Raw genomic sequence first — 25,645 nt, forward strand, 5'->3', positions numbered from 1 at the left:
GATTTACAAATCAATATTACAGTGATTTACAAATTAATACTACAGAGTTACACTGTCTCATAGAATTACACTAATATTAATTTGTCAATCAGTAATTTACTCAAAGTAACTTTGTAATTCTATGAGACAGTGTCAACTAATTGTCCAGCCTCCAGGTCAGTTTGATGTTGAAGCCAACTCCACGAAGTAACTGGGGAATGTCTTTTCTACCAGCCTGGAGGTCACCACTAAGTGATACCAGCCGTCTCTGCATTTCCACGTACTCCTGCTTCACCCGCTTCCTCCTGACATTCCCGATGGCATCCTGGGCGAAGACACTATCCACTTCTACGGCTTCCTTTCTGAACCATTCTACAACTTTGGACGTGGTTGGGTGGTGGTAATTCATCGCCACACGCATTTTATTGTTCCAGCCCTCCACAACGTTGTTGGTCCGAGGATTATAATCCAGTGTTTGTTGATGAACGTTCCATGTGTGTGGAGGAAAGATCGGCTGGACTCCATTTCCACCAGACACGTAGGTTCTGTCGATGTAGTCTATCAGGGGTTGGTCTGCTGGAGGACAGATAGCCCGCAGATGTACCATACCGGCAGGCACATCGATAATTGGCAAAAAAGCCAGGCCGTCCATTTGCGAACAAAAAAGTTGTAGATCGTCGTCCTGACGATATTGAGCGGCCAAACCGAATTCTTGTATTTTCCGCCACGTGCTCTGTGTCAGGTGGTAGAAGCATCCTTGGTCTATGGTGTTTGCACCCAGGATAGCTCATACTGCTCGCATCATGCCATCTTCAAAATCTGTCATGGTGCGTAAAGGAGAGAAGACTTCGTTGACGCCTTGGCATGCATCAACAATCGAGGTAAGAAATTCCTCGTAGGTGACCCTCCTCTTGTTAGGTAGAAGTGCGTAGGCTGCGGTAATAAAGTTATCTTGGCCGAATGGGATACGTACACAATATACTTGCGAAAATATGGCTGGTGCCATTGCGAAGTTACTGTCCATATAAACAGTGTCCACGTTACCAAGTTTTTCCAAGCATTGAGGACTTGCAAAGACGAGCACCCTGTTGCGATTGTTGGCACCGTTGTCGTAAATCAGGAAAGGTTCTCCCCCAACCGTAGTTCTCAAATTATCTGGCAATGGTCCAAGTTGGTCCAATCCCGAGGGATCCCGCAGCGCCGGTCGCTGGTTACGGAGCGTTCTTTTTACGACATCTGGCTGTGGCATGCAGGGACGGGCACCGGCAGGCAAGTCAATCAGCTCGTCCTGATAAATTTGCCCTGGATTCTCCCTCGTTGCACGGCGACTCTGACTTTAACCACTTCCACTTTTTCCACACATGGCAGATGATTATGCGGGATACCTCCTGGCTGAATGTTACCATGGTTCAAGTCGGTAGAAATGGCTCCGCGACACTGATCAGAAGTATTCTTCACACATTTCCACCAAATTTTGTCAGGTCGGGTAACTTTCTTGGTATACATGTACCCTTCATGACACAACTTCAATCCATTCTGTGGAGACTGCGTAGCTGTAGCCATCGTTATTTGAATCGCAAAGACACACTTTTATTAATTGTTTTATCAATGAGAATCAAGAATGAACTGTGATTTATATGCTGTCAATGTTGTTCACAGTCATTACCCAAATTTCCAGGAAAGTCACATGATGTCCCATTACAATATAATATGACCATATAAGGTGGTCGATTGGCATGAACATCACCATATATGGATGGCATGGCTGGTGTTCGCGGAGCTGGCTGAGCTGTGACCAATCGAGGCGCTGATGAGGCAACCTCGAACCCGGGACCGTACCGGGCCCTGGTAAAGAGATGTCTGGAACGCGCGCTGATTCGTCTAAAATCGACGATCTTCCAGGAAAATTAACAAAATCGTTTTATAACAGCATCGTTGAGACTTGTCGTATATAGTCGAAGATGAATTTCATTTCATGCTTGAATGTCCGAATTACGATAATCTTCGTAGAATATATATTCCAAACAACATCCGAGAGATTCTGTCTCTCTCAACTTTTAAATTCCGATTCCATTATAGTAGTCAGTAAACTTGGTCAATACGTCATTATGCCAACAAGATTCGCCAGCCATGAAATGAAAATGTTTATTACTGCTCTTGGGCCTTACTGGCCTTAAATGCAGTGAATAATAATAAATAATAATAATAATACTGTGACCAATTTAATTACCTCGTGACCTAATTACCGTGACCAAATTACTGTGACCAAATTACTGTGACCAAATTACCTTGTGACCATTTTACTATGACCAAGTTTCCGGTGACCAAATTTCCTGTGACCAAATTACCGCACCCCGGCCAGACGGAGGCCCCTGGAGTACCGGCGGAAAGTTGACGCAGCGACGCGCTGCTCTGGCGCATGCTCCCATACCTGACCTGACCCAGTTCCTGAATGATGATGTCACTTCCTGGTGTCAAAATTATCCCTATTTGATAAGGTACAACTCCAAGGAGTCAATAATTCTTTTTTTTCTGAGATATTGCCCACTTTCTGTTTTACGAGGTCAATGGCAGCCATATTGTTTTTCGGATCAGCTACTTTTAATCAAACTTACTCATCGGTAGTCAATCATATATTTTAAGTTTTGCATTGATCGGTTAAGCAGTTTCAGAGAAGTTGAGTTTTAAAGGTTTTCCTTTGATCAAATATGGCTGCCAGATCACGTGAGCAATAACGTCATTATCAAATTATATTTCCGACGTCGAGTCGATCACATATCTGAAGTTTCGCATCGATGAGTTAAGCGGTTTCAGGAGGAGGAGGTTTTGAATGGTTAGCTTATGATCCAATATGGCTGTCATTCCACATCGTTGATGATGTCATGGTTAATAAACTATATTCCCCTTGGATATTTGTTCATAAATTAAAAGGTTTGCATTTGTCGGTTAAAAAGTTTGAGAGATGAAGACTGTTCAAGGTTTTCCTGTAATCCAAAATGGCAGCCAAACTAGATCAAAATTCAAGTACTTTTGGGACCTTTAAACCCTACGATGACCTACTTATAGGTAAAGGGGGAGGGATTCCTTGAACAAACTTGAGTTCTACCACACCAAAGATTATTTGAGCCAAGTTTGGTTACAATCCCATTAGCAGTTTTGGAGAAGAAGTTGCAGGTGTTTTCGGACGGACAGACGACACGCCATCCCAAAAGCTCACCTGAACTATGTTCTCGGTGAGCTAATGAAAGTATTGTTACGAATTTCGGTCCGCCCGTGTGCGATCAGCCACGTAACTCGAATTGCGACCGTCTCGCCCACCGGAACGGACAATTCAGTCGTGAACCTCCTTGGAACTACCGCCAGGAGATAGTCACGGGTGGGTCTTTCGACCACACCATAATCGTGCCAATCGGCCACCGCGCAGGATAGGGTTGTTCGCCAAACTCGACCTACCTAAGTACCTGCGCGAGTAGTTAACTGGGCGATCGTACCTCGCCGCTGGTCGGCCGAGGACACAAACCGCTTAAGCGGTCCGTTCCGTGCTTCAGTGATAACCGAGCGGTGTTATCGCCGACCCCGATGGATGTGATTCTATTTACTGGATGCTTACACCCTTCTACCAATTCCTTCCGTGATGCAAGATGGAACTTTCAAACAAGGGAAAGGACACAACGAAACGGGGAACAGTTCAACAAGCACATTTATTGCACACTCAGACAAGGCAGTATTTACAGCCATACAGTAAATCATGCACATACACAGTGAAAGCAAGCAAAGGCAGAGTTACAACCGAATATTTATTCACACATTTACTTAAACAGTTTTACTTACAAGATGGCGCCACCACATGCACTTACAAAAAAGCAAAGAAAAGCCACCCTCAAAGGCAAGGGTGGCAGACAGGTCCGTGGACCAAATGTACGTGGAATCTGGATGAGCGGCCAGGTCCACGAGACCGAAGGGTCTTACCCGCGCCCTCGTGGCGCGATGGCAGGCAAGCCACGATGTCAGCGTAGCTGCGCCTGGCTTCGTGCCCCTGGCGTGGCCGGTGAGCTCTCTACAGCGTTCTCCGCGCAGGCACGTGTTTCACCGTCGGTACCACGGTTGGGGAGGGGAACGGACGGGGTTACCGGCGCTTCCTTAGCGCGGAGCTCGGTAAGGGAGAGGGGAATTGCTGACGCTCCGTCCAACGAGTTGACGCTCTGGACCGCTCTGGCTCCAGCGAACTCCTCCTGGCTGTAACCTCCACAACACCCCTTCTCCAGCGGCAGTCCCCACTCAGCCCTCTGGTTCACCTCTGAGCCCTCCTCCGCATCCCTGCTCCACTCAGCAACTCGCCTTCCTCGCATCCACCGCTGGCGTTTCCGGACCGGGTTTCACTCCCGCAAGCGAGCAGTGGGGGTCTCATGCCCTGCACGGCCCGAACCTCGCGCTCACCGCCGTGCAAACCCGGCGCGGTTCCCATTACAGTGACGGCCGCGACTCGGCCTTCGTTCCTCATATGTCGCCGTCATCATCTCCATTCTACTCACGCACACCTGCGTGTCACGACGCTCACACACCACGACATGACATTCACACCGGGAGACGCGGCTGCATGTTCGCGCATGCCCACCGTCATCTCCCCAACATACAGCGACCTCACACACGCTGTCCCTTTCACACACCATGCTTCACTCACGCACACCATACCACTCACACACACGGCGACACTCGCGCGCGGTGTCTCACTCATACACGGGCTTCCACTCATACCCGGAGTGCTGGGAAGCACGCACCCCAGCACACTCGTGACCACACCACTCACACACAGGGGTGCACTCACACCTTTCACCACACACACCGGAACAACCACGCTGGGGATTCGCGTCACCTCTAGGGCTCCCGGGGCCTCCATACCCCCCAAGCACTGTGTGCACCTGTCCAAAGCACTCGCCCACTCTACTCCGCTTGGCACGACCGAACTCAGCTGGTCGAGATCAGCTTCAAGGGAGAATAGTGTCTCCCTCCGTTCCCGAAGGAGGCTATCCAGCTGCTCGCACCAGGTCCCTAAACAGTCCGCCAGCTCCCCCTCATGGTCCTCCACTACCTCAATGTGTGTGTGCTCATCCCCAACCCCGTCCTTATCGTGCAGTCTCTCTATTTTTCTGTTTCTTTCTGGCTCCATTTTCCTTCCCATTTGAGTCGTTCTTCCTCTCTGAGCCCTATTAGCTGTTCGTTCTCCCTCCTGAGCTTCGCAATCTCTGCTGACTCCAATCTTGCTGTCCCTTTTAGTTGTTCAATTTCAAACTCACATTGTTCTTGTTTTCTACCCCACAGTTTCTCCTGCTGTTCATTTTCCAATCTCATCGTTTCTTTCAATTGGCTCATTTCCTTCCTGTGTTTCAATCGCTGTTCTCTCACTACTCTTCCTTGTTTCCTCTCCTGTCCTTCCTTCTCCAGTTTCGTGGTTTGCTTCATTTGGTTAATCTCCCTTTTGTGTTTCATTTGCTGTTCTCTCACTACTCTTCCTTGTTTCCTCTCCTGTTCTTTCTTCTCCAGTTTCGTGGTTTGCTTCATTTGGTTAATCTCCCTTTTGTGTTTCATTTGCTGTTCTCTCACTACTCTTCCTTGTTTCCTCTCCTGTTCTTTCTTCTCCAGTTTCGTGGTTTGCTTCATTTGGTTAATCTCCTTTTTGTGTTTCATTTGCTGCTCTTTCTCTATCTCCTCGTACTCCAGCCTTGCCTATTCTTCCAATTGGTCAACCTCGGCTTCATGGTCTTTTTGTTTTCTATTCCATTGTTCCTCTCGTTCTTCCCTCTCCAATCTCGTTGTGTCCTTCAATTGCCTGATTTCTCCTTCCTGCTTCATTCCTTGCTCCTTCACTCTCTCCTCATACTCCAGCCTTGCCTTTTCTTCCAATTGGTCAACCTCGGCTTCATGTTCTTTTTGTTTTCTATTCCACTGTCTCTCTTGTTCCTCATTCTGCAATCTCATTATTTCCTTCAATTGGCTGATTTCCTTCTCCGTCTCATTCGTTCTTCTTTGTGTTTTTTAATTCCACTGTCTTTCTTGTTCCTCATTCTTCAATCTCGCTTTGGCTTCCATCCGTTCGATCTGTGCAGTGTGGTTCCTTAACGTTTTATTCTCTGCTGTCGTTCTTTCTTCCCTCACCATCCTCAACTCGTTTTGTAATTCCGTCTCTTTGTTTTGGTGTTTCCGGAACTCAGAAGCTTTCTTTTCCAATTCCTTTCTCATCTCCGCACAATCCGACCTTGCTTTGGCTTCGAATTGTTCGATCTGCTCAGTGTGGTCCCTCAACGTTTCATTCTCTGTTTTGGTTCTTTCCTCTTCCAAGATCCTCAGCTTGTCTTGTAATTTTCTCTCTTTGGTTTCGTGTTCCAGTATCTCATAAACTTTTTTCCATTTTTCCTCACTCCCTTCATCCCTTTCCTTGCGCATCTCATCCCTTTTCCTCCTCATCTCATCATACTCCAAGCTTGCTTTTTCTTTCAATTGTTCCCTATCTTCCTGTTCTCTCTTTACCTCTTCTTCTAGTCTTCTTCTGTTCCGAACGCCTTGTTCTACCTCACGCTCTAGTTGCTTTACTTCCAAATTGTGTTCGCATTCTCTTTCTTCCAACTTTTTTTTTCCATTCTTCTTCCATGTGCCTTCTATCCCTGGAGCTACCAATTCGCTCCTCCTCCATTCTCTCACTCAGCTCGCGCGTCTCTTGTTCCCACTTATGGATACTCAATTCTATTTTCCCCATTTTTCCCTCGAGTTCTTTGACCTGTCTTGACTTTTCCAATATTTTTTCCTTCAGTTGTTTTAACTGCAAATCGTGCTTCCATTTTTCTTTCTCGAGCTCAGTTGTCCATTCTTCCTTTAATTGTTTATGAAGCCCGACAATGTCCGCCTGCCTCTCCTGCCTTGCCCACGTGGTTTGAAACGGTTGTTGGGAGTGCTCGCCTCATGTCGTGCCGTTCGTTGCGCTACAAATAGCCACCTACTCCGTTCTGTGCTGAGGTGCCATCGCGCCGCCATTGTGCGAATCCGTTTGCTGGCAAAGTCCATACTCAATAAATGAGGGGGAGCTCCCCCATGGATTAAAATTACAAGTACCGTCCCGGGCCATGGATTCTACATTACAACACATATTCATTTCTACCCGCGGCACCCGCTCGCCTCGAAACTCCATCTTATTTCTCGGAAGGGATTAATTTTTTTTTTTTAACTCGCTTGTAATTTGGGGGAATGGGGGAGTCGCTTCACACACCACTGGTCCGACTCCCGTGAATTTAGTTGGAGACCGAGGTGGACTTGAATCCCACACTCCTGTACACCAGTGTTACGAATTTCGGTCCGCCCGGCGTGCGATCGGCCACGTAACTCGAATCGCGACCGAGTCGCCCACCGGAACGGACAATTCAGTCGTGACCCTCCTTGAACTACCGCCAAGAGCAAGTCACGGGTGGGTCTTTCGACCACACCACAATCGTGCCAATCGGCTACCCGCGCAGGATAGGGTTGTTCGCCAAACTCGACCTACCTAAGTACCTGCGCGAGTAGTTAACCGGGCGATCGTACCTCGCCGCTGGTCGGCCTAGGACACGAACCGCTTAAGCGGTCCGTTCCGTGCTTCAGTGATAACCGAGCGGTGTTATCGCCGACCCCGACGGATGTGATTCTATTTACTGGGTGCTTACACCCTTCTACCAATTCCTTCCGTGATGCAAGATGGAACTTTCAAACAAGGGAAAGGACGCAACGAAACGGGGAACAGTTCAACAAGCACATTTATTGCACACTCAGACAAGGCACGTATTTACAGCCATGCAGTAAATCATGCACATACACAGTGAAAGCAAGCAAAGGCAGAGTTACAACCGAATATTTATTCACACATTTACTTAAACAGTTTTACTTACAAGACGGCGCCACCACATGCACTTACACAAAAGCAAAGAAAAGCCACCCTCAAAGGCAAGGGTGGCAGACAGGTCCGTGGACCAAATGTACCTGGAACCTGGATGAGCGGCCAGATCCACGAGACAGAAGGGTCTTACCCACGCCCTTGTGGCGCGATGGCGGGCAAGCCGCGATGTCAGCGTAGCTGCGCCTGGCTTCGTGCCCCTGGCGTGGCCGGTGAGCTCTCTCCAGCGTTCTCCGCGCAGGCACGCATTTCACCGTTGGTACCACGGTTGGGGAGGGGAACGGACGGGGTTACCGGCGCTTCCTTAGCGCGGAGCTCGGTAAGGGAGAGGGGAATTGCTGACGCTCCATCCAACGAGTTGACGCTCTGGACCGCTCTGGCTATGGCGAACTCCTCCTGGCTGTGGCCTCCACTACGCCCCTTCTCCGGTGGCGGTCCCCACTCAGCCCTCTGGTTCGCCTCTGAGCCCTCCTCCGCGTCCCTGCTCCACTCAGCAACTCGCCCTCCTCGCCCCTCAACTTCGACCTGAGCTCCTTCCTCTCCGTCGATTGGCCCCCGTCTGCTTCGTGCTCCGTCTCCCGACTCTGCCCCACCGACACTGCCACTGCCGACCCTGCCACTGCCAACACTGCCCCGAGCTGTGTTGTGCTCGCACTTATATAGGCCGGGGGAGGAGTGCATATGTAAATTTGTGGATCACAGCGGGTTTGGAGGCGGGGCTACACCACCTGATGCTCAGCCATTGGATGGATGAAAAGTGGGCGTGAATGATTCCTGATCCGATTTCTTCTTCCAAAGGATCCCATTCACAACCCATGGCACGACGTTCGGTAGAAAGGCGAAGGTGGTGGGAGTTTGCTGTGGTGGTTTGGGAAGGGTGTTGGTGGTGGCGATTTGGTTGTTGGCGGACGTCGTTTGAGAATGGGGGTGAGGCGATATTTGCGGGGTGTGGTTGTGGAGGTAAAGGGGGCGAAGGTGGTGGTGGTTTGGTGTAGTTGTTTGGGGGTGTTGTTGGTGGTGGCGATTTGGTTGTTGGGGGATGATTGGTCCAAAATAATGATAGAGAAAAGAAAAACGGCTAACTCAAAGGATCACAGCCCTGTGAACACGGAAATTCCCTCTAAACAACGGTGGGGAAATCTAACTACACATATACTTATCGTCATAACTGATCTAAGGTCCTTTATGGTGGTCTGCGAATTTCCACAGCCGTAACAGTATTATGGTTTGTATTTTTTTGGCACACCCTGATATTGTGTTATACGAAAACTGTGTTTACAAGTTTTGACTGCATGTGTGAGAACAGTTTGAAGAGACATTTATCAACAACTTTCAAGGAGAACAGAAAAGAAATTCAAAAGGAAAAGAAATTAGAACAAGTTAGCAATTTTTTTGGAGGCACTCATTGTAATGAAGATCATAAGCACACCTGCCCATTGTCTCCAGCGTAGACTCAGTGATGTCATAAGTTGGCATAACCAGGTCCCGAGTCTCGTCTGAACCACACCATGAGAAAACAGGAAGCAATGCAGGGTCTTTAATTCCTCTCTTCTCAAGGGGCCAGTCACCCAGGTTGACAAAGAACTCCACATCAGACAAGTAGACCTGGTAACAGCAAGAGATAACTCATGAAGAGCATTGACTAAAAAATATTGCCAAGATGCATGTTAAAAAAAAAAGAAAAGGTCTGTAAAGGAAAATATGATAGTAACAACTTTATATTGAAAAGTAAGCTGAAGGACATCTTCAGATCTCTCTGTATTTGATGGTTGATTTGGGTGATGCATCACCCAATTAAACTGCCTTTTCAGTTACTGACAAATCCACTACATTATTTCTGATATATAGAAAAACATATATACATATATGTCAACATGAAACGGGCAAACCGGCTCATTTGTATTGTGTGAAATAAACAAACACTGAACTGCCATCTGCCTAATGCAGTGTCTGCTGCTACATTGCTAACCACAACCTCAGTCAGCCCTCAAGGCTTTAGAAGCCTTTTTTGGCAAGATCAGGGGTTCATGGTCACCATTCTCATTAAGAGGTGTGAGAGATATATGTATGTATGTATGTATGTATGTATGTATTGTTATGTTTGTGCGGTAGGATGGAGGAATTTCACAGGAAAGATAGGATTGTATAGAGTAGCTTAGTCCATGGACGTGCAGGAGATATCTCAATGTAAATAAACGAGGGAAACTGTGAGCTTAAGTGTTTCGTGTCACCACACGGGGGGTGGTGCTGTGTTAAATTAGATAGGGCTTAAGGATAATTTCGCCCAGTATGTGAATGCCCACTGTAACCTTTTCCTATGTTTTTGCATTTCAAGACCGGCAATAAAAAGGGATAACGTCTTTAAAGCAATAACCGAGCTGCACGTCGAAGCAGGCAAGAAATCCCACCTCCAGAAATGACAACTCGCAAACAACACCCCCGGAGTGGATGATTGATAGGCGGACATCAGAGTGGGGAAAGAAGAGAGCTAGGTTCGGGGCGGAACACGAAGGACAGGACAAAAGCGAGTGAGATAGCGGTTGGAAGAGAAGGGCATTACAGCTGGCTTTTATTTTATTCTGTCCCCAGCTGTAAGCCTCCAAGGGAAATTGTTCGGCCATCCAACCAGGTAGAGGCTAAACCCCCTGGACATGACAGTATGCATAAATTTTAAAAGGCTCTTCTGGCTAAACAGTTGCATAGGCTCCACCTACTGGGCAATCACTTCACACTTGTCACGGACCAGCGATCCGTTGCCTTCATGTTTGATGGCAAAAATAACGGGAAAATTAAGAACGAGAAAATAATGAGATGGCGGATAGATCTATCTTGTTATAGTTATGACATTGTTTATCGGCCCGGGAGGGAAAACCCTGCTGCAGACACCTTCTCTCGGGTCTACTGTTCGGCGACAATCAGTCGGGCTTTGCAAGACCTTCATGGGTCTCTGTGCCACCCGGGGGTAACCAGAATGGCACATTTCATGCGGAGACAAAACCTTCCCTATTCTATCGAAGATATTAAAAAAAATGAATGCTTCTTGCCCTGCTTGTGCTGAACTAAAACCCAGATTCTATGGCGCCGCTCCTGGCAGATTGATCAAGGCCACTTCTCCCTTCGAGAGACTAAATATCGACTTCAAAGGACCCCTGCCGACCGAGACAGACAACAGATACATATTCACTGTTGTTGATGAATACTCAAGGTTCCCATTCGCATTCCCCTGCTCGGATATGACCTCGGGCACTGTCGTGAAATGTCTGTCTGACCTCTTCGCCATGTTTGGGAAACTTCCGCACATACATTCAGACAGAGGGCTGTGTTTCATGTCGGCCGGGCTAAAACGGCTCCTATTTGAGCACGGCATAGCAACTAGTCGAACGACGGGTTACAACCCACAGGGTAATGGGCAGGTGGAACGGTATAATGGAGTCATTTGGAAAGCCGTAACCCTGGCGCTGAAATCGAGAGGACTGGGCCCCGAGCGGTGGGAGGTTACCCTACTCGACGCTCTGAATTCCATACGCTCTTTGCTCTGTACGTCCACCAATGCTACTCCTCACGAACGAATGTTTACTCACCAACGACGTTATGTTGACGGCCAATCGGTGCCCAACTGGATAACCTATCCCGGAACAGTGCTCATGAAGCGCCTGGTACAACAAAGCAAGTATGAACCAATGGTGGAGGAGGTCGAACTCATCGATGCTAATCCTGAGTATGCTCATGTTATACTTCCTGATGGCAGGGAGACCACTGTGTCGGTTCGCCATCTGGCTCCCGCAGGTACTCCTCCTGCAGGTACTCCTCCATCTGGTCCTCCTCCATCTGGTACTCCTCCATCTGGTACTCCTCCATCTGGTACTCCTCCATCTGGTACTCCTCCATCTGGTACTCCTCCCTCTGGTACTCCTCCCTCTGGTACTCCTCCCTCTGGTACTCCTCCCTCTGACATTCCCTCCCCAGGTGTTTCCCCCCCAGGAACTCCACCCGGAATGGTGGCGACTGAGCTGCCGCGTTCCACCCGAGAGCGATCGAGGAGTCATCCCCGGCACGAGTCGAGGCTCCCCAAGAGGATCGGAAGCCTCCTTAAAGTGAAACCACCATTTACTCCCGGAAAGGTCGACGGATAAAACCCCCTCGCCGACTCGATCTGCAAAGGGGATTATCGGCATCCCTCGATAGCACCTTACCATGCTCCTACAACTCAAAATAATCCTCACTGCTTGGAATGTATGCTTCTGTAGTTTAAATAGTTCGCGCTGCTTGAAATGTATACTCCTATAGCGTTGAAGTAATCATGGTGCGTTAGTTGAGCCTCTGGTTACATTTTAAAGACGGGGAGAATGTGATGAATTGAAGGATGTGACGCGTGATCACATGTCGCGCGGCTCGCACACGGGACAGATAAAACCGAGATTCCGTGCGGTCGGTGGGATTGTCCCTTGGGCATTGTCATTTACGGCGGTGGTTCACTTGGTGCTCGTTGAATGGTAAGAATTGAGAGTATACCGGACTCCGTGCTAATTGCTGATTTATTTTGCAGTGATCGACTGCACGTGTATCCCTTGCTGCACATGTACTCCTTGCTACACATGTATTCCTTGCTGCACATGTATTCCCTGATGTGTCTGTAGAAGCGGCTTCAATCAAGTGAAATAAAGCCTACACTCCGAAGGTTTTTCCCTCGCATTCATTTCAAAGGTTTTTTTTTAAAAACAAAATATTTGAAAAGCTTGGGATATGCACCTTAACGTCACACCAAAAGAATACAGTTCAGCAAGACTTTCGCATGAGCATACACATGCACCTCAGCCCGAAGGTTGAAACATATGGTCAAAACAAACACATCTCCAAGCTGGCCTTTACATCTCCAAGCTGGCCTCCAAAGCCATTCGCCGACTGTGCATCCTACGTCGTGCAAATTATTTCCTTGGCACACCTGAGCTTCTAACCAATTACAAAGCTTTCATCCACAGTCAGATGGAGTACTGCTCGCCCTCTCTGGGGTGGTGCTCCTGCCTCACACCTAGCTCGGAAGCATGCTGTGGAAACCAAAGCTTTTCGGATCATTGGTATCTCCCGCGATGACGCTGAGTTTTGGTTCTCTCGCTCTCTCACCACAGGCAGGTCAGTAGTCTTCGTATCTTCTTCTGTCAACTCTCCGGCCTTGTTGCCCCCTGCTCTGTCTGTGATCTGTCCCCCTTATATCTCCTCAGGGCACTCAAGGTCTGTCAAAACCCCCCTTCTGGTGAAACGACCAAAATCAAGAATCATTGCTCACCTTCACCCTTTCATTCCTCTTATTTCCCACCTCTGGAACAAACTCCCACACTCTCTTCAAACCCACTCCTCCCTCCAGGTCTTCAAAACAGCTGTTCACCACCATCTCATATCTACCCCCATCCAAAATATTGATCTTTACTACCCCCGTTAATCAACTCCAAACCCACCTCCTTCAAATTCCATGTTTTCCTTCCTGAAAGTCACTGTAGTACCATCTTGTTAACCCATTGTACCCCCTCTCCCTTCCACAAATCTCCAATAGTCTCTGTTCTCCCAATATTTTGTGCTTCCCTCACCCACCCGTCTTGTCTTGTCTTCTGCCTTGTTATGTTTCTGTGTATTAGCTCTTACACGAGCCTCAACTTGGTATTCAAATAACATAAAATAAAATAAAATAAAAACCCTCCACTCCCACCCACTACAACCCCCAAAGGGCTAGAATACATGGCCATATTTGGACAACTACTCAAAAGGAGCAACAAAAGGAGTTGTTGAGTCCCTCAAAAATGAGTTGTTGAGTCAACTCAACATCAATATGAGAAGGACCCCATTCCTTACGGCTGTGCCTTTTTCATATAAAAATAGGTGAAAAAAAAATCTTAAACTGCACATGTACCTCAGCCCGAAGGCTGAAGTACATGATCAAAACACACACATCCTAACCCTGAATAGTCAGAATGCATGGTCATACAAATGGACCACTCCTCAATATGAGTAGGTCAGCATGACTCTTTTTAAGGCACCTTTTGAAATTAAAAAAAAAAAGTTTAAAAACAAAAATAAAAAATCATACATTTAAACAGATTTAAACAGCTTGGGACACAGGGTCTGGCAAGGCATCCCCCTTTTATGGTGTATTTCTACATTCATGGTTAATCCACTACAATCTTCCTGCTTTTATGAAAGCATGCTCTGAAATTATTTTGTGAAAGTATTGCCAGGGGGAAGCAATATCAAATGCTGTGGACAGGTAGCCCAGTCCTTTTGTGAACAGGCCGATTGCACTCCGTGCCTGTTGGCCTGGACAAACAGGCATATTCTTCAATGTCATAGATGTTTCCTCATAAAAGACAAAGATATTGATGACGGCAAGAATATGGATACGAGACACAGCGGAAACAGAGACATTCAAGAGAATAATTTCTGTTTGGAATAAAATGCCCGGAACGGCAACTGTAACCTGCAAGGAAATGTGGTTAATATTAGAACAGAGAGCTCAAACATCAGTTGACCATAATGTTACGGAGAAGGTCAGTGGAGCAACAGGGAGCACGGCGGAGTGGGTGGAGGTGCAGATGTCAGGGTGCGTGGCAGAGGGGGCATTTAAAAAAAGTTTGATGAGGCTTACTTTACGAGTAAGAGAAAGCAGTATCGCATCCATGAACATCTTGAAGTCCACATGCTGTCCAAATGTGCGACGATATACCTGGAATTTTTTTTTTTTTAACCAGAAAAACATTACAATCACAAAAATGTGACAATAACTTCTGTCCACCCAAAACAATGAGCATTTTCACATTATTTGGTAATAGTCTCTTTCAATGACCTGATAGATCCTGTCAATTATTTATTAAACAATGACAAAACACATTTAAGTTCTGAATATTTCTGACACTGACAGATGAGTACTCTTGCTCATGTCCATTTTACTTAATGCTGTATGTATTAAAATAAAACAAAAAGTATTTATGTGCAAACTTTCAAAAAGAAGCATGAAAACCTTGTTGTCCTTTATTGTGTAATGACAGAGGCTATGAAATTGACTGAAGCGCTTTGGAATCTCCTGCGCTATCTTTTCAGGATCGACCGTAGGAAATGGAAGTAGGTCTCGTTCAATTTGTTCATACCGTGGCTGGCACTGCATGTAAGTGCGCCATGATACAGTATCGTGTTGGGCACACGGGCACAGCTCATGATAAATGTTTCCTGAAAAAAAATAGCAAAAAAAAACAGGATTAAGTCGGAAAGAGTTCACTTGAAAAAAATTTATCTTCAGGCAGATGAAGACGTAGTTTTCCACATTTGTCAAAGTTGGAGTTTGTGAATAAAACATGGTGGCCCAGAGCGTAGTGTGGTCTGACAAGCTGGCAGCATGGCACGTACAGGCAAGCCGGCAGCAAAGGGAGGACAAGCGGTCAGTGGCAGTGCAAGATGGCAGTGTGGGGTAGCAGTGACTTCCGGGGTCTGCACCGCGGGGTGGACAGGCACCATGTTGCGGACAGGTGGGCCGGCAGCATGGGCGGACAGGTGGGCTGACAACATGAGGTGGACAAGGCCAGCAGTGCAGTCAGGTCAGGTATGTTGAAGCAGTGTGGGACAGACTGTAATAGCGGACTGGCCGACAAAGGCAAAGAGGCAGACCGGCCGTGAAAGGTGAATGGATGCACCAGACAGCAAAAGCAGAGGGACACTCTCGCTGTCGTACAGAATATCATTGTTTTGATAAGCAATGTATTATGCTAAAGATGTTTTATCCAATGGCCTGATCTCAGACCATCAGTTTGATTTCTGATCCAGTCAATCCACACTCGACGTAATGCTTCTGGCTCCACAAACAATGGATAGGAAGAAGGCCCTTCCTTAATCTCAGACAAGTGACATCAGGGCAGTCTTTCTGGATTTGCCATCAAGCATTTGACACAGTATGGCACCCGCCTTGCTCTCAAAACGCTCAACTGACACCATCCCAGACCAACTCCTCTATTACCATCAGAACGTCGCTCTCAATGGGATCCTCTCATCGCCTCTCCCTATCAAGGCTTGAGTACCCAAAGCAGTGTCTTGGGCCCAGTTCCATTTCTAATCTTTATCAATTTTTCTTGAAGAAGTTGAGTCCCTCAAATGGTTTGGCCTAACCATTAGCTATGATATATTTTGGGAAAACCACATATCGAAGTTGCCCTGCAAAACCAGCCACTGACTGTTCATCCTCCATCATGCAAAGAGTTTCCTTGGCTAATACAAACTTCAAACAACTTACAAGGCTTCATCCACAGCTCAATGGAATACTTCCCCATTGAGCTGGTGCTCATACCTTTCACAATTTGATGCAGTGGAGAACAAAGGCCCTCAAAATCATTGGCATCTCCCATTACAACACAAGGACTCTTGGCCTGTTACTGATGCACCCAAGATGTTTCAGTGACCAATTCAACTTCTACCACCTCCTTTCTGGTCTTGCACAATCTTCCCCTCTAATGTTATTCTTGCTAATAGTTCCAATGCTGATTTTTCTCTAGTTTTCCCTTTTTTCCATTTTTACATGATCTAAGGCTCGAAGTGGACGCACGCGCACGCGCACGCACGCACGCACGCACGCACGCACGCACGCACGCACGCACGCACGCACGCACACACACACACACACACACTCGACTGTTCGACAAGACAAAGAGAGCCACTGAGCTTGGAGGAAATGTCGTCACTTCCCAGGGAATTCTGGGTACCAGCAATATCACAATCATGGTGCCACTTTTCTCACCACATTCAGTGAGGCATTTCCTAAGTTGTAATTTCCTCCTCCCCATGGATGCCAACCTTCCTCTTCTTCCAGCCCCCTTCTTGCTGTGTTTGACCCTCCATGCAACTTGCTCCTGCCCTGTGTCCCCCCACCCCCCCCTTTTTCTCTCATTCTCCCCGTTGTCCACTCTTCCTCCAAATATCTCTCTGTTGTATCCCTTTAACCTGCCATTGGTGTGTTTCTCCACTTCCCACTGTGTTCTTTCTGTTCTGTTCTGTGTTGTCACCCTTCCCCCAGGCTTCAACTTTGTATGCAACAATAAAGACATGCCAATAGGTACTACTGAGTATGCAAGTCCATTTGATTGTGCTTGTCGTACGTATTTTTTCAATTTAATCTATGCTATAAAAGAAGCCGTGCGTCCTTCCCTGCGTCTGGTGCCACCCACTGGTTGGACAATTGGTTGGACCACAATTTCCATGTTGCAGCTACCATGTTGGTGCTTTCCCCTTCAGTGTAAAACGGCCGATAGGCGTCACGGGAGACCTGAGCGATCAAGACAGTGTTCTGTTGTTTAAACACCGCTCAAATTATTATGTGACATTCTCTCAAGCAGCGCTTTTACCATGGAGGTTACGAAGGTCCTCGCTATTATTTAATATTTTATTTTTGGAGGGCACTGTCTCATTGATCATACATCTTGCGTACACAATTCCCCCCCAACCTACACCCCTATCCCCTTTTCTCCCCGTTTTGCACACTTAATAAATAGATGGCTTCTTCCAACAAAAAAAAGACAATAAGCACGAGACAAATAAGTTGAATCCTAACATCAACATCACAGTCGATGTGCAAGCATTCTGCAAAATTTGTTTTTTGGGAAATCATATAGACCTGATGTACTGACCTTTCAAGATGAAAGGTGACTTGGAAACATGTTTTTCTTTGTAGGTGATGGAGATGCGAAGATCCTCATAAGAACCATACATCTTATAACGTACCAAAAAGGAGCCATCATGACGATCAAGCACCTGCACCCAGATTCTGGAACGACTTCCATCTATTGGCGAGATGCTGACAGAAAACACATTTTCTCCGGGGGAAGTGCTCAGACTGTGAGAAAAAGAAACAAGAAGGGAGCACATTTCATAAAGAGAAGAGTGATAAATAGATAGGCAAAATATTGGAAAAAGTCAGGAATACAAGAGAAAGGTAGGTATCCAGTGGAAAATTTTAATAGCCCTACTTTCTGCCACTCTTGTCTGCAGCCTGAATAAAGAAGTAGCGAACAGGAAGCACAACTTCACTCTGCAGTCCAGGCCCCCACACCAGACTACGCTTCGCAGAGAGGCCAACCACAATTTCAGCTCCGTAATGGATAAGCAACGTGAGGGTGAGCCATCCAACCCATGGTCCATACATTGCTCACCTCTCACTGTACCTAAAAACAAGCCTTCATCATTCCTGCCATGTACACTTGGCTTAGATTTCTTGTGTACAAGTTCAGAGCTATTCAAGGCTAACACAATATTGCAGCTGCACTGAAAATTTATATTTCATGGAGTATGGTAGTACTTCATATACAGGGATGTTATGGGAAAAAATGGCTGGCTGCCCATTCAAATGTGTACACAATGATAGGCTTATAAACTACAGTAGAATGAAGACATAAGCATTTAAAAGCCATAATTTGTATTGTCAAGCGTTTTTTGAACTACCAAGACTTAAAAAGACGCCAGAATGCATTGCAAACGTACCACAACAAGAGATCACGAAAACGCCAATTTGTACTTCTTCTCGGTCGCCTCTAAAAACAATGTAAAACTGTAGCCTGACCTACCTCAACAACTACTGAAGCCATGATGGTGATTCCAACGCGAGGAAGTTACTTTGTCTCTGGGCGAGTGCACGCAACCCAAAATTTAAAAATTCATAAAACATTAATCGTTCGATTACAAAAAATAAATTAAACGTAAATGTGGACTCAACCAAACCAACCTAGGATCGTGAGGGGGTAAAATGGACACTGGACAGAACCATTCCAAAAGCAATATACATCCAAACCATCACCTAAATCAACTGAAACAAGTATAAAAACAATTTAATGACATAGATGGATTTAATCCATACCAAAATAACATAATATATAAAACATTGAAAATAAATAGAACGAGCTCATAACCCGTGAAAAGTTTTTCCGCCGTCATGTGACTGGCACCATTTTCGTTGGCATCACGTGGCTGACTCACGTCGCAGATCAAGGTGGTTTTGAATGCGTCCCAAATTAAAAAAAGCCAAATAAATGTTAAAACAACATTTTGTGCAGCAATAAGCTGCTCCAATCTGGTATGGGAGGGTTGTGGAAAGACGTTTCACATGTATTTTTATATGTTGATGAACGGGAATGGTATAGTTTTACTCTGAAATATCACTGCAGTATCGCAGCTTCTCATTTGGAGTTCATCAGATGAACCCTGTTGGTAAATCGATTTGTTTGCTGGTTGTCAATTGGTTTATAACAATTTTTTTATATGTAGTGAGGATTAACGAGTGTATTTATGTTAACGGCCACCATTAATCCCACCTTCTCGTCAGTTCAGCAGGGTTCGGCCGAGGGAAGTTTGACCCAAGTCTTTCACTAACCGGCTGATGCCGGCGATAACTAGAAAGCTTTGAAGTGATTGTGCGATGGGACGTCCAGTTTAACGTCATCCTGAGGGATGGCACACACATCGATTAATCACCCTGCCTGTGAAACATCAGGATGACAGTTTATAGCTGGGTCAGGATTTGAACCCAGGCTAGTAGACAGCTTAGAGATAAGTGTGTGATGGGACGTCCAGTTGAACGTCCATCCGAGGGACAGCACAAACATTGATGCAGCAGACATACACATTCTCTCAGCTGCTCACTCTGCCAACCATTTGGGTAATACTGCACATAAAGTAGGTTATAGTTCAACACTTTGATTTGCATCATTTTGGTACGTAATTTAAAAAATGACAGGTGAATTCATGTTTTCATTTTTGACCAAAAAAATAATTGTGAAATAAACGGGCAGACTTGATCTTCGTAAGTTTCCTTTGAAACACCCAAAATTCTTCACGTTCCCAAACTTTATTGTGAAAAGGAAAGCGTTATAGTTACTATGATAAAGTTTACCATCAAAAACTATCGCATAAAAGGTGAAAAACTCGATCGTTTTTCATTCTAAATTACACACAAATGCATGACGGAAATCACCTTCGCCCAGCATCAAGTGCTAACCAAGATGGCGTCCAGTAGCTACACTAGGCTCTGTGTGTTGTGAATGGCAATGAGCATTCTATTTATTTTCAGTTCAGTGGTGATAATCCACATGGTGGACTGAGACAAAAACCAGGATTTAGAGGGGAGGGGTAGAATGTACCATAAGCCAAATTTAATGACGTCGATGGATTTAATCCATGCCAAAATAACAAAATATCTGAAACATTAAGCATGTTATTACTTACAAAAAAACATTGCAGAAAGAAGAAAAAAAACATTTCATGAAAAATGTAAAAGGCTAAGCGCAGGTAAGTGGTTACCACTGTTTCAAAAATGTCAAAAAATGAAGTTTGTTCCATTGCCTTCTCACTACATTTTCCTGAAAGTGTAAGTCTAACTGAGTTCAGAACAAAAAACCGTATAGCTTAATTACATTTATATACCGAAATATGATACTTTGAAGAAGGGGTACCTATTCCGATGGTTTTGCGAGTTTTCAAAGAAATTACCTAATTTTTCTTTTTTGGCAAAATAAATGAAGGTCATAGTATGTAACTTATTCTAGCAACTAATCTAATAATCAAAACACCCATTTCTGGGATTATTAAGAAATAATATATACCTATTTTTTTATTACTGCTCTATTCAGTGACTGTCAGATGCTGAAAAGCACTAAAAGAGAGATTTATCAAACAAATTCTTGGACGTAAATTTTCAATTCAATCAATTGTGGGAGTAACAAAAAGCTCTCTAAATTCTCCAAAACTGTTTTAACTGCCTTCTAAATTAATAAAATATTTTTTTAATACCTGGAAAAATATTTTTAAGAAAATTAATTTTTTAATCAAATTCAAAAAAGTGTGACGTGCAGTCGGACAAAAATGCAAAATTACTCTAAACCAAAGCCATGCATGTTTTCAATATTTTTTTATACTATTATATCTATATCACTGTGCCCCATTTGTACATAAATTTTAGTGAAAATAATCTGATGCACAGAAGAATAAAAGCATTTTTTTTTAAAACGTGACGTGCAGTGGGACATTTGGCTTGGAAAGTTCGGTCAAGCCGCTGTAATTAAGTATCCACCCAGATCATCTCAATTTTTTTTACATTGATTATTATTGGTAATAAGTTGAATAATTTAAGACACGTAAATATGAGTTATTGATAAACTAGTCATTTTGTTAGGGGATTTCATAGTCCCAGGCTCTAAAAGGGCAATAAAACAAGAAAAAATAAAAATATGCCAGAATGTGCAATTTCATGCGAATCCACCACTGACCGACACAAATACTGATTTTCTCAGACGGTGGGTGACAACCTTTTGATTAGATGAGAAATTTCATGTGGAATGTTTTATATGTTGTATTTTTGCATGGTCTAATATATGTCATATTTTAAGGTGAAACAAGAAAAAAGGCCAATATTAGGCATGTATATTCAATAAAAATCCTGTAGATTCAGTAATATACATCATAGACCCATGAACCTATATATTTTAAGGTCCTATGGAACACTGTCTGTGCAATGAACCAAATTTCATGACCAGTAGTAGTCTTTGTGACTTTCAAAAATGCCACTCATCAGGGTATGCCCTAAAATAGGGATGGTAACCACTTACATGCGCTTAGCCAAAAACGTTGGAGGGATAAAATCTCAAAAAAAAAAACAACCAAACAAGGTAGGAGTGCCACCACATCACGACCCCAATAAGACACCACAATCCTCTTATGGATTACCATCACAATATCTTTTGACATTTTACTTTTGTTGTGGGATTGTGATGGATGAGGAAGAAGAATAGGAATAATAATAAGAAGAATGATACCACATTACAATGACACAAAATGACACAACAATCCTCTTCTGGTTTAGCATCATGGCATCTTTGGACATTGTTCTGTCACAATATCACAACAAAAGTAAAATGTCAAAAGATATTGTGATGGTAATCCATAAGAGGATTGTAGTGTCTTATTGTAGCATCATAATGTGACATTCCTACCTTGTTTGGTTTTTTTTTTTTGAGATTTCATCCCTCTATGTTTTTACATTCTTCATAAAATGTTTTTACATTCTTCATAAAATGTTTTTACGATTATTATTATTATATAATGTACAAAATGTGGGAAGGAGTGCAATCTCCCTTGTGTAGTTGTGCTTGTAAATATCACACTACATAATATTATTTTATGTTTCAAGCACATGTCCACATGTTAATGGAGAAGCAAGCTCGAATAAATAGCAGCCAGTTTGTCCCACAGACCCTGTGTGCCCTTCACCCAAACACCCCCGTTATCAGGAAAAATCACGCTTTTATAATTGCTTTATTCATACTTCCGACAGTTATACAACACCACGCTGAAGTGGTAGAGGGGGTTCTCAGTTATGGAGGACAGACAAAGAGTACAGGTGGAGTTGACCACAGAACCCACCCAGGCCAGTTGTAGTAAGGTTTGCCCCAGTCTTCTGATAGAGTCAGATTGACAAATCAATCAATATTTGCAGCGAATGTGGGACTTGGAGCAGTGGTCCAGAAAGCAAACTAGATAGCTGCAGGGTGTTGAATTTAGCAGCGGGATTAGGGACCAGCGGGACCGAAGAGCTCATCATACCTGACCGTTTGGGTGCCAGGAGCAGTCATTTTGTCATCAGGTGGAGATCATGAGGTGGAGATCTCCAACTTGGTTTTACTCCCCTTTTTCTTACACCAGGAATTTTGATTTGTTCCTTTGCATCCCAGCATTGCCATCCCAATCCTATTGTGTTGTTGGGATACGTGGCCAAAATTAAGGATACTTGCTTTTTATCCCCCGCCAACCAACGAAGTTGGCGGGGGATATAGTTTTTTATTGAATCGTTAAGCAGATGTATTTGTGTCCGTTCTCTGTTGGGGCCAATCAAATTGTGCCTTGGGTGAATTGTTTTTATAAATTGTTAAAGATACATGCATTTAGGCTGGCAGGATGGCCTCGAGGAAAGCAATCACCTCTAAGCTGTCTTGCCTGGGTTCGAATCTCGGCCCAGCTATAAACTGTCATCCCGGTGCTTTAATAGTAGGGTGATCCATCAACGTATGTGCTGCCCATCAGATGGACGTTAAACTAGACGTCCCGTCTACCGGCATTAGTTGGTGGACGTTAAAGATCCCACCGTTTCCTTCGCAAAGAGTAGGCGAGCTATCGCCGGCACTGAACAATTACAAATTCTTGCTCTAACATAAAGAGGGCACTGCATCAGGGGCACATCCGGGCCTTCAGGAAATGGTGTTACCCACAGCCTTGTGCTACAATTAAGAAGAACAAGAGCGCTGCTATTCATCGTGCATTCCATGTTTTTATTATACAGAGTACAGTATAATTTAAATAGTATCGGGAAAGTATCCATGGAATTTCAAACTATGTAACTTTATGTTTGTAAATACAGTGGTTTGTTTATTCATATTACCGCCGTCAGCGGAGGTGCGAGGAGGTTGTGTTTTCACCCCTGGTTTATGTGTCCGTTTGGTTGTGAGCAGGATATCACAAAAAGTTGCGGACGGATCTTGACGAAACTTGTAAGGCAGGTTGGGTGTACAACAAGGACGAATTGATTTGATTTCAGTGAAGCTACAGATATGAGAATTATTTGATTTTTAAGTGATTTGCCACCAGTGAGACTTGGAGTCAAAAACAATATACAGTGAAAAAACAAAAACTTGGTGAACAGGTCGGTGATACGACAAGGACTAATTGGTTAGATTTTGGTGAGAATCCCGATTAGATCTGCACATTAGAATTGTTTTAAGTGATTCTTCACCATTAAGAGATAGGGCCAAAAACCATATCTAGCATAATATCTCAAAGAGTTGTGGACGGATTTGGACGAAACTTGGTGGATGACTTGGGTGGGTGACAAGAACAAGCCAATTGGCTTTTGATTAAGGTCCATATTCCGCTCCGTCCCATCAGTGGGATACAACAGGTAAACTGTTCAGCCTGGAGGAGGTGTGCGCTCTACCAAGTGCTGTTCTAGTTTCAAACATGTATTGTCACCACTATTGTCTTTTTTAACCAATAGTCTCATGAAGAGTGATGTTGTATATTTCGCTTCTCAAGGGTCATTGTATGTGAAATCAACACAGCCATAAATCCTCACATCAAGGTTTAATGAAATTTGGCACAATGAAGACGATCATTAAACGTCACACCAAATTGGCACACAAAGATGGCAACCTCACTCTAGTGATGACAATACAGGAGATACATGATTTATCATTAATGCCTTCTTTACCGCCTCTTGTTGGTTGGGCGGGGGGAAGTTTAAGGCCAGTCTTTCACGAACCGACCGGACAGGCCTATCGTTCGACTGAGTTGGTGGGGCAGTAATATCGAATGTGTTCATGGTGCCGGTGATAGCTCGCCTACTGTTCACGAACACTGTGGGATGTTTAACGTCCACCAGCGAATGCTGGCAGACGGGTCGCCCAGTTTAACGTCCATCGCAGAGACGGCACACACATCGATTATTCACCCTGCAAGGATGGCAGTTTATAGCTGGCTCTGGATTCGAACCCAGGCGAGACAGCTTGGAGGCGAGTACACAAACCTCCAAGTCATCCTTCCAGCAATACCAAGTTTTATCCGTATATATATATATATATATATATATTTTTTTTTTTTAAGTTGGAGAATATAAAATCAGGTTAGTTAACTCAACTTCCAAAATGAACGAGAGTAATTCAATTGCGCGCAGTCGACGGGTATGCATCCGCTCTCCCGCACAAACACTTGAGTATTCACATATTTGACCCTTGACCTTTATCATATCTGGCCCAAAATATAATCAGTTAACTGCCCTGTCTAACTTTACCTTTGTACAAAGTTTGATGAAATTCTGTCCAATATTCCTTGAGTTCTGGCATAAACAGTAAAATTTCAGAGTTTGACCTTGACCTTTGACCCTTGACCTTAATCACATGTGGCCCAAAATCTAATCACTTAATTGCCCTGTCTTACTTTACCTTTTTTTTATCAAGTTTGATGAAATTTTACAATTTGCTTCTTGAGTTATTGCGTAAACGAAAATCCGAACGGACAGACGGACAGACGGACAGACGGACAGACGGACAGACGGATAACCCGGAAACATAAAAAAAAACTTTTCCTTTATAATCAGTTTTTTTTTTTAATCTATTTTTGCACTTCCTGCTCACATCGTCAATAAAAAGTCGATCAAAGGATGGAAAGTGATGTCTCTGCCTTAATCACCTTCCTGCACGTTTCGTTTAATGTAAACAAAAAACCCCATACGGTGCCGGCTCGCCCCCATTGCAGGAAAGAACGATCGTCCTCCCTCCCTCCAGCAGCTTACCCGAACTTACAGGCGGGAGATGAAAGTCTGAAAGCCCGACCGAACAACGCAGCCAGGGTTTGATGAATTAAAACATCATAGTTACCACAATTCTTTGACAACCCCGTAAAGTTGCCTCCTTCCTTTCGAGAATGCAACGAAATCACTGAATTAAATTTTTTTTGCAACAAACAGACGTTGACTTTAAAAAAAAAAAAAGTGTTTCAAATGACAAAACCGGAAAGGTCTCAAATATTCCGCGGTATTAAAAAAAAGTATTTTTTTTTCACTGCTTAATAGGTTGTATCGTCACTTGTATGATAAAATACCTTCTAAAATATTATTCAAACACGAAACAATCTGAGGTACTGCTACGGACTATACCGTCATGGCGACGGCAAACCGGACGACGCGCCCTTTCA

At 44.6% G+C, this 25,645-nt stretch overlaps 1 protein-coding gene across 5 annotated transcripts in view; it reads right to left on the reverse strand.

Moving 5' to 3' along the window:
• POGLUT2 (protein O-glucosyltransferase 2) overlaps positions 1-25,476 on the reverse strand; it is a 54,750-nt gene extending 29,274 nt beyond the window's left edge. Inside the window, exons 1-6 of one of the 5 annotated variants that reach the window (XM_085896982.1) lie at positions 25,330-25,476; positions 17,887-18,081; positions 17,548-17,753; positions 14,901-15,106; positions 14,529-14,606; positions 9,324-9,499 (exon numbers count right to left, since the gene is read on the reverse strand). In XM_085896982.1, coding sequence (XP_085753108.1) covers positions 9,324-9,499; positions 14,529-14,606; positions 14,901-15,106; positions 17,548-17,753; positions 17,887-18,062 — 842 coding nt within the window. In that variant the 5' untranslated portion in view covers positions 18,063-18,081; positions 25,330-25,476. Of the gene's footprint in view, positions 1-9,323; positions 9,500-14,528; positions 14,607-14,900; positions 15,107-17,547; positions 17,754-17,886; positions 18,082-19,224; positions 19,354-25,086; positions 25,208-25,244 lie in introns of those variants that run through there. The other 4 variants (XM_085896981.1, XM_085896983.1, XM_085896985.1 and 1 more) reach the window with 4 other exon arrangements.
• Positions 25,477-25,645: the final 169 nt, after the last annotated feature.

The sequence above is a fragment of the Eptatretus burgeri genome, chromosome 10 (genome assembly GCF_056783735.1).
Source record: "Eptatretus burgeri isolate ZD-2024b chromosome 10, Ebu_testis_v1, whole genome shotgun sequence".
Taxonomy (NCBI): Eukaryota; Metazoa; Chordata; class Myxini; order Myxiniformes; family Myxinidae; genus Eptatretus; species Eptatretus burgeri.